The 17,063-nt window shown below is 40.8% G+C and overlaps 2 protein-coding genes across 2 annotated transcripts in view; one reads left to right on the forward strand and one right to left on the reverse strand.

Moving 5' to 3' along the window:
* tmem117 (transmembrane protein 117) overlaps positions 1-17,063 on the forward strand; it is a 44,517-nt gene that overhangs the window by 591 nt on the left and 26,863 nt on the right. The window lies entirely within an intron of this gene.
* LOC141000823 (P2Y purinoceptor 1-like) lies at positions 9,422-12,252 on the reverse strand. The gene is made up of 2 exons (XM_073471699.1): positions 12,207-12,252; positions 9,422-10,422 (listed from the first exon to the last, which is right to left on the reverse strand). Exons 1-2 carry the CDS (start codon positions 12,250-12,252, stop codon positions 9,422-9,424), a joined length of 1,047 nt encoding a protein of 348 aa, XP_073327800.1.

Raw genomic sequence — 17,063 nt, forward strand, 5'->3', positions numbered from 1 at the left:
TTATTATATTCTGGTTCAAGTAGGGCTAAAACCAATGATTATTTTAATTATTAGTCTCATTTACTTTATTTTATTGTGGTTAAACCATTAGTCTATGAAGTGCCTGAACTATTGAAAACTATTGCCCGTCATAATTTTTCATCTAATTGCTTGTTTTTGCTGAAAATATTCAGTCACATAAGAAAACCAAGAACTGGGAAAAGTTGTTTTTTTTTGCTAAAAATGACTCAAAATATGCTTTAAAATGACTTAAATTGATTAAGAAACTCATCGCTTCAGCTCTTGGTAGTAGATCGGTGAGGCTGCTGCAACAAAAACAGGACAAGCTACTGATCAATACTGTACATTGTACATTTATGTGATCAGTTGCAGTTGAATAGATGTATTATACATATGAGTGCGTTATCCATGTTTGAAAACGAAAAGCGTGTGAGACACCTTGACATACAGCGGAAATCTGACTTTGTTTTACAGCCTCTTAATATACTGCTTGTACCTGATCGTTGGTTCTCAACCTTTCTGGCTCGTATTCTCTTCTAAAGATGCACGACCCACTGACACCCACTCTGCTCACTTAAAGAAGAAACAAACCTTTTGTGTTGTTTCTTTTTTAAGTGAACAGAGTGAACAGGAGAACCAAAGATATAATCTTTGTGTCCCATGCCTTCTAATTACTTGTCAAAACCTGCCTTCATTACCCACAATGCAAGTTCACTGTTGGCAATTAGGTCGGGGATTCAGGTGTGTTATGCTAGTAACGTCTAATTGAGCCTCTAACTGCCCAAGCAGAGATAAGGAGAGGGCTACAGAAGTCTGATAATCTCACTTTTTTCTAGATTAAAAAAAAAAAATCCAACTCGTAGTGTCAACTAATTTCAGATTTCAGATATACCATGTACATTTTTCATGGTAAGTTTCACTCTCCAGCACCTGTAAGTTTACAGACTTTGATTTGTAAAGTTGTTCGGGTTCCTCTTTAGTAATGGCCACATTCCTTTTAGGTTTGTCAGTTTCAGGGCACCAGTGTTATGCTTGCTCATTGGACTGCCTTAAGGGGACATATAAATGGAACAAAGCCATCATTAAGGATATCAGTTACCACTGCTGTAACAAGTCAAAATGGACCTGCGATGGCACCCAAAAGAACAGCACAGAACATCAGCGATGGCTTAAAGTGTCCTAGTAAGTCATGCCAGTTAGCAAGCATGCTAGCAGGTACACCTATATGGAATGCAGCTCATTGAGGACCTCTGCAATGCAACGCCCGTCAACTCCAAACGCTTCATCGTATTCTGAAGTTGGTACTTGTTGCTCACTTCCTTCACCTCTCACACCTCACTGATGAGTTTCCTCTTCTTCTTTTCATCTTTCTCACCTCTTCTTGAAACCTCAACCTTTTCTCTCTTGTCGCCCTCTCGCCAGCTCGACTCTTTCCATTTCACGCTCTTCTCATAAGGCTGTGACTCTCATCAGCCCTTCATTTGTTTAAACTGTGCAGCAGTTCGCAGTGCTTCCTATTCAGCTCACACATTTCATTTCCGACTCACTTCACAACTCCCTTACTGAAGGTCTGGATATTATTGGCCACCCTGGCTTATCTTCTTGGGATGAACCATTAATGACTATAATTGGAGGACAGAGAGAGGGAGGGTAGTACTTTGAGTGATCATCTTCTCTGAGCATAAATAGAAAGTCAAGAGTGCATGATGACATGATACTTTGTGCAAATATAGATCCTCACTAAGAGGGGAAATGGAAAATGGCTTTGTGGACTGTGGTTGTCCTGTACATGGTTGACCCAGCTGTAGTGTTTCCTTACTTGGGATCTGTGTCAAAGCTTCTCTTCCTTTGGGTCAGGGCCCCACATGAGGTTACTACTTGGATGCTGTATACTTACAGGGTCCTTGGAGATGTCCAAGACTAGAGATAAAGATGTTTATTTGCTATATTTTAAGTAAGATTAACTCTGAAATACAATATAATTTAATTTTTATTAATGTGCTTATTTACAGGACAACAACCTTAATTGCAAGCGTCATGAGAATTTGGGGTTCTAAAAATGGGGTGACCAGACAGGCAAGGTTCAGAAACTCTCTTTCAATCTTCTGTCATCTATCAGTGCAGATAGTTTTGGTTTGTTCGACATTTTCTTAACGAGAGTTGGATGAGAAGGTCAACACCACTCTCGTATCTGTCCGATAAATGTGAAGCTGAAATCAGGGTATAGTTAGCTTAGCTTAGCATGATGGAAAGATTGGGGAAAAAGGCTAGTTTTGAGGTTATAGGGTGACTTCCTGGAACCTCATGGACTAAGACAAAGTGACTATAGATTAGTTTAATTTATGCTGAGAAAAGCTAATCGTTAAGTGTGTAATTTCCAAAATGTCAGACTGTTCCTTGCTATTTCTGCCTCCTTTAATTTTATTTTCAGTGCTTACAGCATTGAAAAAAATTACATTTCAAAAATACAGCAGCGGTGTGTTTCTCCAGATAATCCACTGAACATGAAAGATGAAAACTTTTCATAGTGGAGTCTGTAGAGAATGCAAAGAAATCAGGACACTGTCTCCAGAGAGACAATCTCAGAATGTAATAACTGAAAACCTGGGTAAATACACTCGCAACTGCCTGCCTGACAAGTTACCAGTAGAGCTCAGTGAGGAAATGTTTTTTAATTTAGGTAAACTGACCTTTTTTATACTCACTATACTCAGAACTACAATGTATGACACTAACACCATGACTCATGATAGTCAAGGTGCTTCATCACATCATCGGCTTTCAGTGAGGTTTTACACGAAAGAAAGTAGAGCGTGCATGTGTGTGAATAATCAATACTTAAAACTTTGCTGTTATACTTTGCAGTAGCTTTGGTTAGCCTGCTGTTGGTGTGCTCAGCTACTTTGCACTCACTATGTACATGTGAAGGTATGGTTGGAGATTTTTTCTGAAATGGTTCTAAAACGTTTGTGCGGACAGAGATCCTTTTGGTTTCAAACCTGTTCTAAAATGAAAACATATTAGTGTGGATGTAGCCCAAGGCCCAGCGTCTGTGGAACAGGGACTGTACACTTAACAGTACCTTGAGGGTGCAGAGGACAGAGAGTGCAGCTCATCTTGCAGCCAGGTAAAAGTAATGCGCTTCAACAACCCTCCGAACAGATGGTTTGTGTTTTCTGTGTGTAAGAGAGTGTGCGAGTGAACAGGTCCGTGTGTGTGTGTGTGCGCGCGCGCGTTTGTACTTTGAGAGTTGTAAGAAAGGACAGATGAAGAGAATCTGTGGTAGAGAGGAGAGAGGAGAGGCTGCTGTTGAGAGCTGGAGAGGCGAGATGTGTCCTGCACAGCATTTCAGTGAAGCAGTTATGTAATCACAACGCAGGTAGGGCATAAGAGCTGTACTCCAGAGCCAGGCCCACTGTAAAACATATCATCTATTATAGATCTGTCACAAAGGCCCACATGGCCCACCTACTGCACATCATGATGTCTCTACTCAAACCCTGCAAATCTCCATCCACTATCTCTTCTGCTCTGTGATATGTAGGCGGGCTGTGGGAACACTTCTGGATAGAGACAGTCGTCCAGGCAAAAGGTTTGAGTACCTGAAAAAGCACTTTGGGAATAATCTGCTGAAAGTGTTTTCTGCAGTCACAATTTGAGAAGGTCTTTTCTGATGCCGTTTTATTAAATACAACACCTTCAGCGACTGGAGTCTCATGCTGTTTGCAGCTATGCTCAACTTCAAATGGGTTTGTCACAAACCTGGGAACAGACATTGTTTCTGAGAGCTGACACATCGCCTGCATCATTTATCATTTATAATGGCCTAGAAAAACATTTTATAGCGAATTACACCTCCACCTCCCACTAGCAATATAGCATTTTCTTTTTTTCCTGCATTTGCCACAATATTTATCCCCTCAGAAAACCCACACAAATATTAATCCAGCTGTCACATAACTGTTTCTTCACAATTCCTACATTCAGCTATGCTATTGAGTCACATCGCTGTTTAGAGTAGGCAGAGGTGCACGGTATTGTTCTCTGCATGAGAAGAACAGAATAAACTCTATGATGAATAGCTTGTGACAGATCATGTGATTTAAGACTACATTTGGGGTTCAAGGAACAACCTATGCTGTTCCATTCGGCCACTTAAGGCTATGTGTGCTCTCTAATGGAGTGGGCGGTAGCCAATGACTTCTGGTCATTCAGAGGGAGACTGGCTGTCATTATGCATTTGTATTAAATCTTAGGTCACACAAGGTTTGCGAGCTGTCTGTTTCAGTTTGAGCAGGGTTTATTTGCATTCAGCCATGGATTAGATTAAGCCACGTTTTAAAATTTTAAGACTCAGTTGGGCCAATCATTGTCAAGGACTTTGCTGTACGCTGCAGCGATATTTAGATGCGGTCGTTCGGTTCACAAAAATTTCCCAACCCTTTGGCGCCCATACTTTTCGCCCTAGTAAGATGAAATTTGGCATGGAGGTCAGGTGTGTGTGTGTGTGTGTGTGTGTGTGAAGGTGTGTGTTGGTGTTTATGCCTGCTAGCTAAACAGCCTTGTGGATTTAAAATAAATAGCAACCTAAACTTTCTATCTATAATGGTGCAATTGGCATATGACGATGTCCACAGTAAAACATCACGACGGATGATGGGTTCTGTGTCCAATCAGAATAAGGCAGGATTTGCTGGCGAAGTTGTGTTTGTTGACCGAGGATCCTCACCAGCCCAACACTGTAGTCACCAACCTCCAACTGTCTCGCCCAGCCGAGAAAACTGTGTTTACTGTCACCAGAGAAGGCGGCAGGTGTATCAGCACTTACACCCCAGCTGGGCGAGCGTCCCACACACATCACCGTGCCAGGTTTAAGAAGGGTCCCCCTCTTCACATCACATGTCTGTAACTTAGGTATGTTCATCACTAGCCTGCTAGCTATGCTAAGAAAGCTGAGCTAGCGAGCTTTATTGCAAATAACGACAGCACAGTTGGAAGAAACACATTAACAGCGGCCCTCAGAAAGACACACAGCTGCCACCGTTGTAGGGATGGGACTCACTATTAAAAAACACTGACTATAAGTTCATTGTGGTGAGTTTTCATTATCAGGATAATCGTGAATCAAAATAATGATTCCAGTAAGTTTAAGTGCCACTTTAGTAAGTTGTTAAAATAAACTGCGTCCAATGAAGTCCTGTTTTTACTCTCTCTTTTAGCAGTAAGTAGCTCTGTCATGTTGTCTAAATGTGACAGATTTTGTGTTAAGTTGTATAATATTTATAACCAATGCCTCATACACAACTAGATTTCTCTTCTGCAGTGATGCAGCACCGCAGCAGTAAAGCGTTCTATCACGGGCCCAACTTTGCAGTAAATGACTATCTCACGGCCCATCTCCATAATGGAAAAAGTGAAACAGCTTCTCATTTCGCTCTCGCATGCCGCCTCAGTCCCTGGATTAGCATAATATATTCACCTATCTCTCTCCAAGGCTTTGCAACTTCTAAAAGGTAAATTGAAGGGTAATTGTGAGTCATGTGGAGCGCCGTCCTAACTGGATTAGAACCTACTTTGCATGTTATTACCGACACTTACATTCAATCAAGCGCTGACCGCTCATCTCCACTTGGATGAGTTATTTGAGGCTCCAGAATAGAAAGAGCACAGGAAAATGTGACCGAAATGTGGAAACCTGTTTCTGTTGATCGCAGAGGTGTAAACGGTATTGGATGTTCTGCTCAACTGTGTGTGTTTCTGTGTGTGTGTTAGACAGGGTAAAATATGTCATTGGTTGCTCTGTTGTTGGAGTGCCTCTCGTCCCCTTTCCCTGATCTTGATGATTGTAGCCTGCAGGATGCCATCTGGGTTCTGTCATATGTTATTACTGTGCCACGCAAAGGCTGAGATGGCTTATGTACGGCGCTGTGTGGCTGCAGGTCATAGTGGAGTCAGTGTGTGTGTGTGTGTGTAGGAGAGGATGGGTGGGTGGGTGGCAGGATAGGGGCTCTCTTCATGTTCGGTTTGTGTGTGTGTGTGTGTGTGTGTGTGTGTGTGTGTGTGTGTCGCTGCTGGGAGTGAACTAATGTCTCTGCATTTATTCATACTAGCGCCAAAGCAATTAGTGTTTAATTGAACAACAGTTGTGATGATGGTTTAATCGTTTAAGCCATTTATCAAGGAGAAATGATAACATTTGCTCGTTACAGCTTCTCTGCTTCCGTTTTATATTATTGTAAATTCAGTTTATGAGACAAAATAAACACTTCAGAGACATGACCTTGGGCTCTGAGAAATTGTGAGATGCATTTTTAATTATTTTACTGACTAAATTGAATATTTAAAAAAAATCAAATCAGACAGAGCTGCAATGATTTATTGATTAATTTGGTAAGGTTGTTCAGAGGAAATGAATGGTCAATCAATGGTCTATTTTAAAAATTTATTTTTCTAGCAAAAATATCAAATATTTGTGGGTTCTGGCTGCTGAAATGTAAGGATTTGGTGCTTTTCTGCGCCATTTATGATAAAAAAAAAAACATGGATTCTTTGGGGTTTGGATTGTTGTTTGGATGAAGAAGCAATTTGAAGATGTCACTCTGGGACAAGCATTTTTCAGATTTTTTCCCATTCATCATTAGCTGCAGCTTTAATTAGGGGGGGTTGGTTTTAGACTTTTTTTTTGTGTGCACATCTATGATTTGTATGTGTACTTTGTGCGGAAAAACAAAAGCGAAAACCACCTCTCAGTTTTGTCTGTAACTCCCTAAAAAATGTTGAAGATGTGTATTCCAACATTAAAAAAATGTAATGACTCAAAAATACGTCTATTTGCACAAGTTACACATATTTCCAGTAATTAAACAAATTATGTTTGGTATCTTTTTTCAATATAAGCAACACTGCAACATCTGATTATTTTTATCAATTAATGTGTTGAGAATCTTTTTTTGGTAATTGGCTGTAATGATTTAGTCCATGAACTATCAGAATATCCCAGAAGCACCTTGTGAAGTCTTCAGATTGCTGGTATCATCCAACAAAAACCCAAAAGTTGTTCTATTTACAATCATGTAAAAAGAGAATATCTGACCATTTGAGAAGCTGTAACCAGTGAATGTTCATCATTTTTACTTCTTAGTCACCGGTTAGTCAATGATCAAAGGTTTCTGATTCATATTCTGTTGATCAACTTGTTTTGGTACCAAAATAATATATATTTATACATCAACATCTATTTGTCGGAACACCCTGACACTTTCCTGGCGTCTGCACAGTGTATCGCCAAAGAATCCACAATCAGCATCGTGACCCGGGTGATCTATGTGGCTGATCTGCAGTTATCTGAATGATTATCAGCCTCATGACTATTCAGGCTTCAACAACCTTGTGGTGCCCTGTAGAGCCGTGTGATTCACACTCCCCTTCAGTTCAGACCAGTCTCCATTAGTTGGCCTCAGACACTGTCCCCTTCCTGTATAAATAATGTATGATTGCTCTGGTGTCGGTGCAGCACTGTGTCCCTGCAGCCTGAATCTATACTTCAGTCTCATAGCGTGAGTCTCTTGGATGTTGATGTCTTTGATGCATTTCGAGACATTGGTTTTATTTCTTGTCTGGGAGTCCAAACTATAAAGTAGACATTACGTCTGTTACCCGGTTATGTTTGTGTTTGTTGTCTCATGTTGAAGTGGGGCCAGATTCTGAACTAATGTGCAGTTTGATTGTCGTGCACCCACCAGTTCAACAAAAATCATTACACTGACATAAAAGTACAAAAGGAAAAATAAAACATTCTATAATAATAATTTTTTATTGCGACAAAGATATTATTAATCTGCTTTACTCGCAGAGTGAACTTCACGTCCATGAGCTTGCAGTAAAGGCTTAAGAACAAAAGTGTTTGCACAGCAGACTGGGAGACAAAGACACAGCAATAATGACGAGGGCTAGCAAACAAAGGAAACCAGCCAAGAGGAAATTGCTTATTTACCTGAAATATATGACTCCTTTGGTCTGGAGCCAAGCCGAAAATGAAAATGAAATGATCCAACAGGCTTACTGGAACAGTTACATTGGTACATTGGTACAGTGGCCCAGTAGCCAGCTCTCTGTGTCTCAGCTCTACTTGCTGCAGTCTCCCTGTGGACCGAGTGCTGTTGTCACTTCCCACCTCTGATTTATTATCTAGACACTTAGTTACACAGGAGTTCAGCTCTGGGGACACTAGTGGCTGCAGTCATGGCTATTCCCAAACCCCCCAGTGATGCTGCGGCCCAGCAAATGTGTGATGAATGGGGGCGCCGGTGTGTACATGCTAAGATCCAGGCAGTGCTACAGCTCAGGCTCCCTCCACCGTGGGTTTGTGTTTGTAAGAGAACATTTATTAGAATCCCTAAGGAGGGCAGGATTGTTGTTTTGATGCTTTAAATCAAAAGAGGGTACAGAGGTGCTGCGTACTGAAGCCTAAAATAGATGAAAGTATGTGCTCAGAAAGAGTGGAGCTGCTCTTAATTTGCACGTAATGTGTGCGAATTGATGACTCCAATGCAAAGAGCAGCGATTGAGACTGAAAGACTGCGCTATTAATAGTTCAAGAATCAATATGGATATGACGGTATCACTTACTGTGTGACCAAACAAGACCCATGTTTTGGTTCCTTCCTATGTGCGTGTTTACTTCTTTCATTGTTCATTTTGATCACATTTTCCATGTCGTGATATTTGAGCAGGGTGTTTTTGCCGGTTTGTTTTGATAACATCATAACACGGGTTAATCCCACCACTGCTGTAAATATGTAATAGGATGATGTATTTATTCACCTGGGCTTTTTTCTGTCATAAAACAGGAGTAGAGGTAATCTGAAGCCAGATCTAGACTGTATAGTCTGTCTATAGACAGAAGACAAATGATATTATCAGTTTAACAGTTTGAGTGAAAAGTTAAGTAACTAAAATGTTCATGAATTCAGAATATCTTAGTATTTGGTATGTCCCCCTTTTGCTTTAATGGCAGCATGCACTCAAGCTGGCATGGACTCCAGAAGTTTGTGCAAAACGTGATGATTTGTGTTCTTCCAGCATGATTTGAAAACCATTGTCAAAACAAATCTGAATCTGAAAAATAATTGACAATGAATATAGTCATGATTGCAGCCCTACTTGTGTTCATCTCGCATGGAAACATGGAAGATGTAAAGTGCAAATGAGGATGAGACCACCACTGATTTATATTACTACAGGAAAAAATATATATTTTTGCAATGCAAAACATGCCATGATGTAGTTCAACCTTCATTTTACACTGATAGTCTTCTTTTTCATTCCAATTCCATAATAGTGCAATTTACCAGCATACATCAGGCCAAGATTGTTGATTGTTAATCTAAGGTAACTAGTCAAACAAATCCATGCATTGGATTCACACAATTACTCCGACCCTCCTGCTTGCTCTGCAGCACATCCTCCTGTATCGTTCTCTTTTCAAGGCCAGCAGCTTCCTCTGGAACTCCTCACCAGCCATAATGTACAGTACTGGGTCCAGACAGCTACTTACACTGGACATGGACTCAAAGAACTCATAAGAGGCGTAGAGGACCTGGGTGTTGGATGGTGTGACCTGGTCATGGATCCTCATGAACACCAGGGTGATGACCATGATGTGGTACGGCACAAAAGAGACCACAAAGACGAGTAAGGCGGCAGTGATGAGGCGCAGAGGTTTTCCACCTGCCCGCTGGGGTCCTCTGTTTCTTCTACCCCTTGGAAGGCGCCTCAAAACACGAACTGTCTTGATGTAAAAAGTCAGCATGCTGCCAAACGGGAGCAGAAAGCCTAATATTGTTCTGATAATGGTGGTGGTCTTGACGTAAGAGAAAGGGCCGTGGATGTGGTCCATGCACACAGTGATGTTTCTTGGTCGCTGAATAGCAAAAGTAAGAAATAAGTCAGGAATTGAGCTCAGCACCAACACGACCCATGTGCAGACTGAGCATAGTTTGGCTTTACCCACATCCCACCATCGGAGCGAGCTGATAGGGTGCACCGTTCCAACATAGCGATCGAAACTGATGAGAGTGAGGAAGTAGATGCTGCCGTACACATTGATGGTGAAAGATATCTTCTTGAACTGGCAGAAGATCTCTATGTCTTGGAGGTACGGCCTCTGGAAGGTAAAGTAGAGGGTGAAAGGGAGGGTGAGGATCCAGGCTGAGTCGCACAGAGCCAGGTTCATCAGGAAAACATTGCTGGTGCTCCAGGCTTTCTTGAGGCAGGTGTAGTTGATGAGAGCTGCTATGTTTCCCAGGATGCCGACAGGAAGAGCAAACCCGAAGAGAACCAGCAGAACGTAGCAGTACCACTTGCCGTTCTCAAATTGGCTGCAGAATACTGTGGACTGGTTCAGGAACTCCAGAAGCACCTCTGGGATTTAAGGACAGGAGGTCAAGTCAGTTTTGCAACTCCATTATTCTTAAAATATTCATGTGTTTTGGGAAAGAAAAGGGAAGTCCAGCATCTTTACAACAGTATTGCACTCCCATAAAGTAGATGGATTGTATAAAGAACAAGCTGGTATCCTCAGTAAATTACTTCAGTATTTTATTCTGCACCTTGAGCAAAGCACTGTTGCCTTGCATGTGAGAGGTGGAAAATAAGGGGTTTAGAGGTCAGGCTGGTGGATGGGCTTGTAGCACGATTCACTTTTATACTGGAGACTTGAGTTAGATCTGCAATTAATAATTGGCCAGGTGGACAATTGGTTTATACCTAGTTTTACTGATCCATAACTACAATCTTACCTGACTTTAATCAAGTGTTTTCCTTGCTAAATCTTAACCATACCTTAACTATTGAAGTGTCTTTCACATATTTAACCACCATAGTTGCCCTCTTTATAATACGTTCAGATTTGGCAAAGTGGTTGAAAAAGCAGGATGTTCTGAAGGTCCAGAAACACAGGTTCGTTCCTACACTTCCCATAGTGCAGTTCAGTAGTGTCTTTGTTACCCCCTCAGTGACAGGTTAATGTCTTCATGTTTCTAACAAACACTTAATGCTGAATTGGTTCTTGAGAAATGTTCTCAGACTTGTCAAAGCTCCAAGAGACAACTTTATAAAACTGTTTTCAACTGCGTAGTTCTTCCTGTGACAAGTAAATTGACTTTGACATGCGAAAATAAGTGCTGTGCCCCTTTTTTAAAAGCACAGAAGTCCTGATTCAAACAACACTTCCAGAGAACCCTACCATTAGTTGGCCCTGACTGTCAAATTCGAAAAAAACAGAAATCACAATCTCCCAGTCACAGAACACTGTATCAAATTGACTGACGACTACTTAAGTCCAAACCCTGTGGCACTGAATTCGTTATCCTGTTGAGTAAGCAACAGATTAAAACACACATAAAGAAAATATTGTTTATGACCCAGTTCTCTTGTAGGATAAAGGCTTCTTATCTGTCTGACTGATTGGATATACATAAACGATGGTCTTGCTTATCTGTTGGGTAAAAACTCATAAGCACTGCGTGTCAATCATAATGCTTTTCTACCGTCTACTTTCTGGAATATAAACTCTCTGAAACACTGGATCGTCTGTACTATATGGTACCCTCGCTTTATATTTCAAGAGTTTAACAACTTCCGGAATAATGTGGGTCACGGTCATAGTCTGTTTTATTGACTCTGTCGGTAAGCCCTGCTCTCAGAGACTACTTTAAGTAAGATGTGTTCACCCACTCTGTCCCAGGGCCCTATATATTTAAAGTAGCTGTCTCCATGGTCTCTGAGCATCACCAGCGTGTCCAGGAAGTGAATGCCTGACTGTCTGCAGTGAACAATGAAATCCGGGGGGCGTTCGTTTATTGCCTCCACTATGTCGGCCTCTGTTTGCTTTTAATCCGACATAATACGTTCATTTTGTCCAGATGAGCGGATGTTAACAATTTACACATTTCAGCCTGGATCATGTCTGCTTGTCAGTATGCACAGAGAGGGAGAACAGGTTTTTTATGTCTAAATTAAATATCAAATGACACATGACGTTTTTTATCATACAGCTTGTAATAATTTAAAATAATAGGAGGATACCATATGATGTAGACTGTATTACCATAATTTACACAAGTCATGTCAGTAAATAACTTGTTATAACATGATAAAATGTTTAAGGTTAAGTTAAAAAACAAGAAGGATCAGATTGTACTTGCCTCCTTTAGCCATGTCTGACTTGTTGCTGTTGAAGAGCGGAATCATGATGAATGGAGACGGCGATCACATCTCAGGTCACCTCCACTCCTCCTCCACCAGCTGCGTGCTTCTCATCTGTCACAAGCTGTCGGCACACTGCCTTACCTCAGAGACCGGTGTGTGTTTGCGTGTGTGTGTGTAATACAGTAAACAGTCGACTGAGCAAATCTACTGTTATAACATCTCGGATACATACAGTAATTGCTTGCGCGTCAGTGCACGTGTCTAACTGATGGGCTCTGCTGGTTTGTACTGCTATGTTTGCCTTTCTGGCTCCAGGTGCTCCTATACGTCCTGTAAGTGGATTACTACTATAAATCTAGTGACTATATAACCTGGGCACTTCCAGGAATCGTTGCCTGTGATCTCATTGTCAGACAGAGAAGCAGATAGGAAACCATGATTGCCTGGAGTGAGAATCCGAAAAACTTTGTTATGCCCCTTAACAACTGTGAACTTGAACTTTATAATCAGGTACACCTAGCTAAAACTAATACAGTCTAATATAGAAGTCCTATAATAAATCCTACCTATATGTAGGTTATGATGTTCAGTTTTTGTTGAAACTGTTTTAAAGTGTATGATCACTTTTGAGGATGTAGCGGTGCTGTTGGACTATATTTCCTCACACAGAAAGGTGTTTTTGTTTAATAGCCTGCTCTCATTGATATAAATGGGGTGGACATGTTATACATAATAGGAACACGTCATTAATGCAAAACAGTTTAACAGCAACATAAGCTACATTACAGTTTCATCCACATGTCTCTTCAATAAAAATTATAACAAAAATGATAACCTTCCTGAAGGTTAGGAGACTGGATATTGCAGGACTGTTGTATCAGGCTGCATTACTTTTAGAAAGGTGTACCTAATAAAGTGGCACCTGGATTTATAAAAGGCACTAAAACCCCAGTTTCTTTAACAGAAATGCTGCATAATGCCAAACATACTATACATATGCATTTACCACAGTTCAGGTTTTACTGGACTTGTTGAAAAAGTGTAATCCTATTAATTTTTTTTGAAAGCCTCACCAAGAAAGTATCTTGGCAGGCTGCTTAGCCTGACAATTGAGTGTAGACTAACAATGCCTGGATTCTGGGATCTGCCATGCTGCCACTGCCTGTATCCTGGTGAAACAGAACACAATCTGACAACATGAACTCTTTTTTTTTTTAATGACTGTCAATTATTTTTTCAATTTTAAAGGTGCAAAAACAAAACCATAGTGATTTGTTATACAACTATGATTGAAACGGGGACAAACAAAGAGAAATTTGACATGGAATATATGGAAAACCAGTGATGTTAAAAGTATGCAAGTCATACTTGAGTTAAAGTAAAAAAAAAAATCTGATTACAATTAAATTAATTAATTAAAAAATGCTTTCTGCTCTGATGAAGCATTTAAGTTGTAAAGTAACTACAGTTAACCATTAAATGTAGTGGAGTAAAAATTACAATACTTCAGTGAATGTGCTTAGTTTCATTCCATCTCTGAATGAAACAAAACAAACAAGGATGAAATAGTCATAATTAAAAAAATACTAGTGATAGCACGCAGTTACTGCAAATTAAATTTGTGATTCAGGGGAGATTTGTTTTAGTACGTGTGTATGGGAGAGAAGAGAAAAACAATAATGGAGATAAATGTATTGCTTTGAAGCAATTGTGTGGGAGTGATTGATACTAACATAACAGCAATGGCTGCTCAGTTCGGTCATTAGTTTGAACAGAAGTGGGCTGTTGAGGCTGTAGAATTGGCTACATTACGTCATTGGAAATAATTCCCCAAATTTTGCCACAAATGCAGATAATCCTGTCAATTTGCACAGAATTTAAGATTATGTGACACACATGATACAAGAGGACACAGCAGGATAGGGCTCATGTAAAGAAAGACGCAGTACGAAATTGTTTTTGGACCCGTCCCAAAGAAGGAGAAACATTTTGTACAGTTTCTGTTTTTTACAGAAACTGCAGTTCATGAAGGGGACATTATGTCACCTACCTGCCAGTCAGCTCTCTGGTGTGTGTCCGTTTATTACCACTAGATGGAGACACAGCTTCATGTTTGATCTCCATAAACATGAGGAGAGGTGGAAATGACCTCAGCCCAAACACAACATCATAAACAGTCTTGGATAAATTATATTGTAAACACTTTGAATTAGTATTCTAATGTAATTGCATTGTTTAGATTTATACAGCAGCTTGGTCCATGTGAATGGCTCCATGTTTGCGATGGGAGTAAATGAAAGTCAGAAGATATAACAAGTGTCTCCCTCTCTTCTCCCTGTGTTTTTGTGGCTGCCATGTCCATGTGAGTTGTTGTTGTTGTCCCCTGCTGGGCTGAGCCTGGCGGTAGACAGTGCTCATGAATCACCCCTTGTCGGGGTCCTCTACTGTCGGGAGGTGCAGTGACTCAAACGGCTTGGCTGAATAGTCTTGAATCACCCTCTAGTTAAATCCTGCCCATATAGGCTGCGAGAGGGCGGCCGTGCTCGCTGGCGCGGCGTGCTGCTTTAAAAGTCAGATCTGCCGATACACACTGTGCTCCTACATCTAAGCCAGGGCTCATTGGCACTGGAGGCAATTAAGTTCACCCATGCAAGTCAATTCAATTATGCATCTGTGATGAGCCCTGAAATACCACAGAGTGAAACGTATGGTTTGGCCTCACACTAGGCTACTTTGCTTTAAAAAAAAAAATGTTAAGGTTTACTGTTGTTATAAAGGGAACGTTCAAGTTTATATCCACTTCTGCAGAGCTCACAATAAGTTAACCAAAGTTTAAACTGTCGGTGCAGCTCTTTTGTTTACTACGTTCAAGGGATTTTCTGCAAGATGTCTTCATTCATTATAACTCCACTTACATTCAACAAAGATCCTCTTCTCTATAGGAATCTCAACATCTTTGTTTTTATGTGTGCAGTGTAAAAAAACTAGAAGTGAGCAAGCTGAGATTGAACAGCATGTAAAACTATTGGAGAATAAACCAGCCAGGCCGTAATGGGAAAATAAATGGAGCATTCTGCTTTGCTGTCGTTCTGGCTCTGTGTGTGTGTGTGCGCGTGCATGTGTGCGCACGCACACGGACACAATGAGCTCTCGGAGGAGCTGTAACTCAAAAGGATGCTGACTGAGCTGGAGGAGAAAAAAACAAAGAGTTGTTCCTGGGAAGATGGCCGCTTCTGGCACCGGATCACAGCTTGCAGAGCTGAAGCTGAGGGAGAGCCTTGAAGTGTGTGTGTGTGTGTGTGTGTGTGTGTGTGTGTGTGTGTGTGTGTGTGTGTGTGTGTGTGTGTGTGTGTGTGTGTGTGTGTGTGTGTGTGTGTGTGTGTGTGTGTGTGTGTGTGTGTGTGTGTGTAATATGTTAAGTGGAAATGAAGGTGTATGGCTAAGATTACTTCTAGAGGATTTCTCAATTAACAGTCATTAAGTAACCTTGAAGCAGTTGATGGTTTTGGCTCTCAGCATGAGGACGGTTATTTGTGATGTCCCGTTCAAGTTTCTTGGCGTTAAAGGGTAAGTCCACCAATTTTACACATTGAAGTGTGTTTACAGGTCTTGAGGGGTACTTCTGCATATGTGAAAAAAGTAGTAAAGCCTTTTGTGGCTCAAGAGGAAGCTTCATCTGAGAAATTGCCTCCAGTGATGTCACTCAGTGGCTGAGTTGCATTGTGGGTAATGTAGGCACCAGGTTTTGAACAGGATGAAGGATGCATGGAATTAAAAAGGTGATATATGGTTCTGCAGAATCGAATTTGATAATTGTTTATTATTGTCTATAATGAGTCCAACAGTGTTATAGGAGTGCAATGCCAGACCACTGGAAAACCTGGCACCTACAGTACCCACAATGCAACTTGGCCGCTGAGTGAAATCACTGGAGGCAATTTATTAGATTACATGCAGCTTCCTCTGCAGTCACAAAAGGCTTTATACTACTTTTTTCACATATGCAGTAGTACTCCCCAAGACCTGTTAACACACTTTAATGTGTAAAATTGGTGGAGTTACCCTTTTAATGAGTATCTGCTGCTACCAAGTCTGATCCAATACCTACATTAACCTAAGTGTTCATTAAATATATATTCAGCACATTCACATAACAGCCATAGCCTTTTTAAATTTGGCATCTTACTTTTGTTTTGTTTGATTCCAAACAATAAAGTTGTTCCGCTTAAAATGTTGATAAGATAAGAATGAAAGCTTAACTGGAGAACGCAACTCCTGAATCTGACATATGACTCTGTCGGAGTTGTTGTAACTACAAAAACAGCAGGGCTACAGAGTTAAGTGTCTTTTACCCCACAAATAATATTTGAGTGCTGTTAGCAGCATGCAGAGAGCACACAAACTCCACAACAAATGAGTTTGATTCAACCTGTTATCATGTTAATTACAGAATTAACATTAATCAGTGACAGCTGGTATGACCTGCTGCCAGCACCATTTGTCATTTGGACTGGAAATAGCAAAGATCAGCACCGGCTAAAAATGACAAGTTGCCGCCTGAATGGTTTGTACTGCGCTCTCTGCTAATAAGAAAGATAACCGATAACGGTTTTGTTATTAAAACAAGCTTTACCTTGTTTTTCTCTTCACTGTCAAGGGTAGTTATAGGCTTCTTCACCGTTTCCTTCCTTCTACACTATAGGCTAACAGAAATTAGCCTTGTGACGCTTTTGGATGTTTCTGTCAGTCCTATGACATTCGCTTTGCAGGTCCGTGGGTCAAACGAAATGATGCTATCGGGTGCGTTATGGGAAACGTAGAATCTGCTGTTTTTGAAGCTTGACCCATACAAC

Source organism: Pagrus major, chromosome 8 (genome assembly GCF_040436345.1).
Source record: "Pagrus major chromosome 8, Pma_NU_1.0".
NCBI lineage: Eukaryota > Metazoa > Chordata > Actinopteri > Spariformes > Sparidae > Pagrus > Pagrus major.

What these genes read in the sequence shown, in the direction of transcription:
- LOC141000823 (XM_073471699.1), bottom strand. Translation starts at nt 12,252, where the DNA reads ATGATTCCGCTCTTCAACAGCAACAAGTCAGACATGGCTAAAGGAG. An exon ending in GTCAGACATGGCTAAAGGAG is followed by an intron (nt 10,423 to 12,206) that starts GCAAGTACAATC and finishes CTTAAATCCCAG; the next exon opens with AGGTGCTTCTGGAGTTCCTG.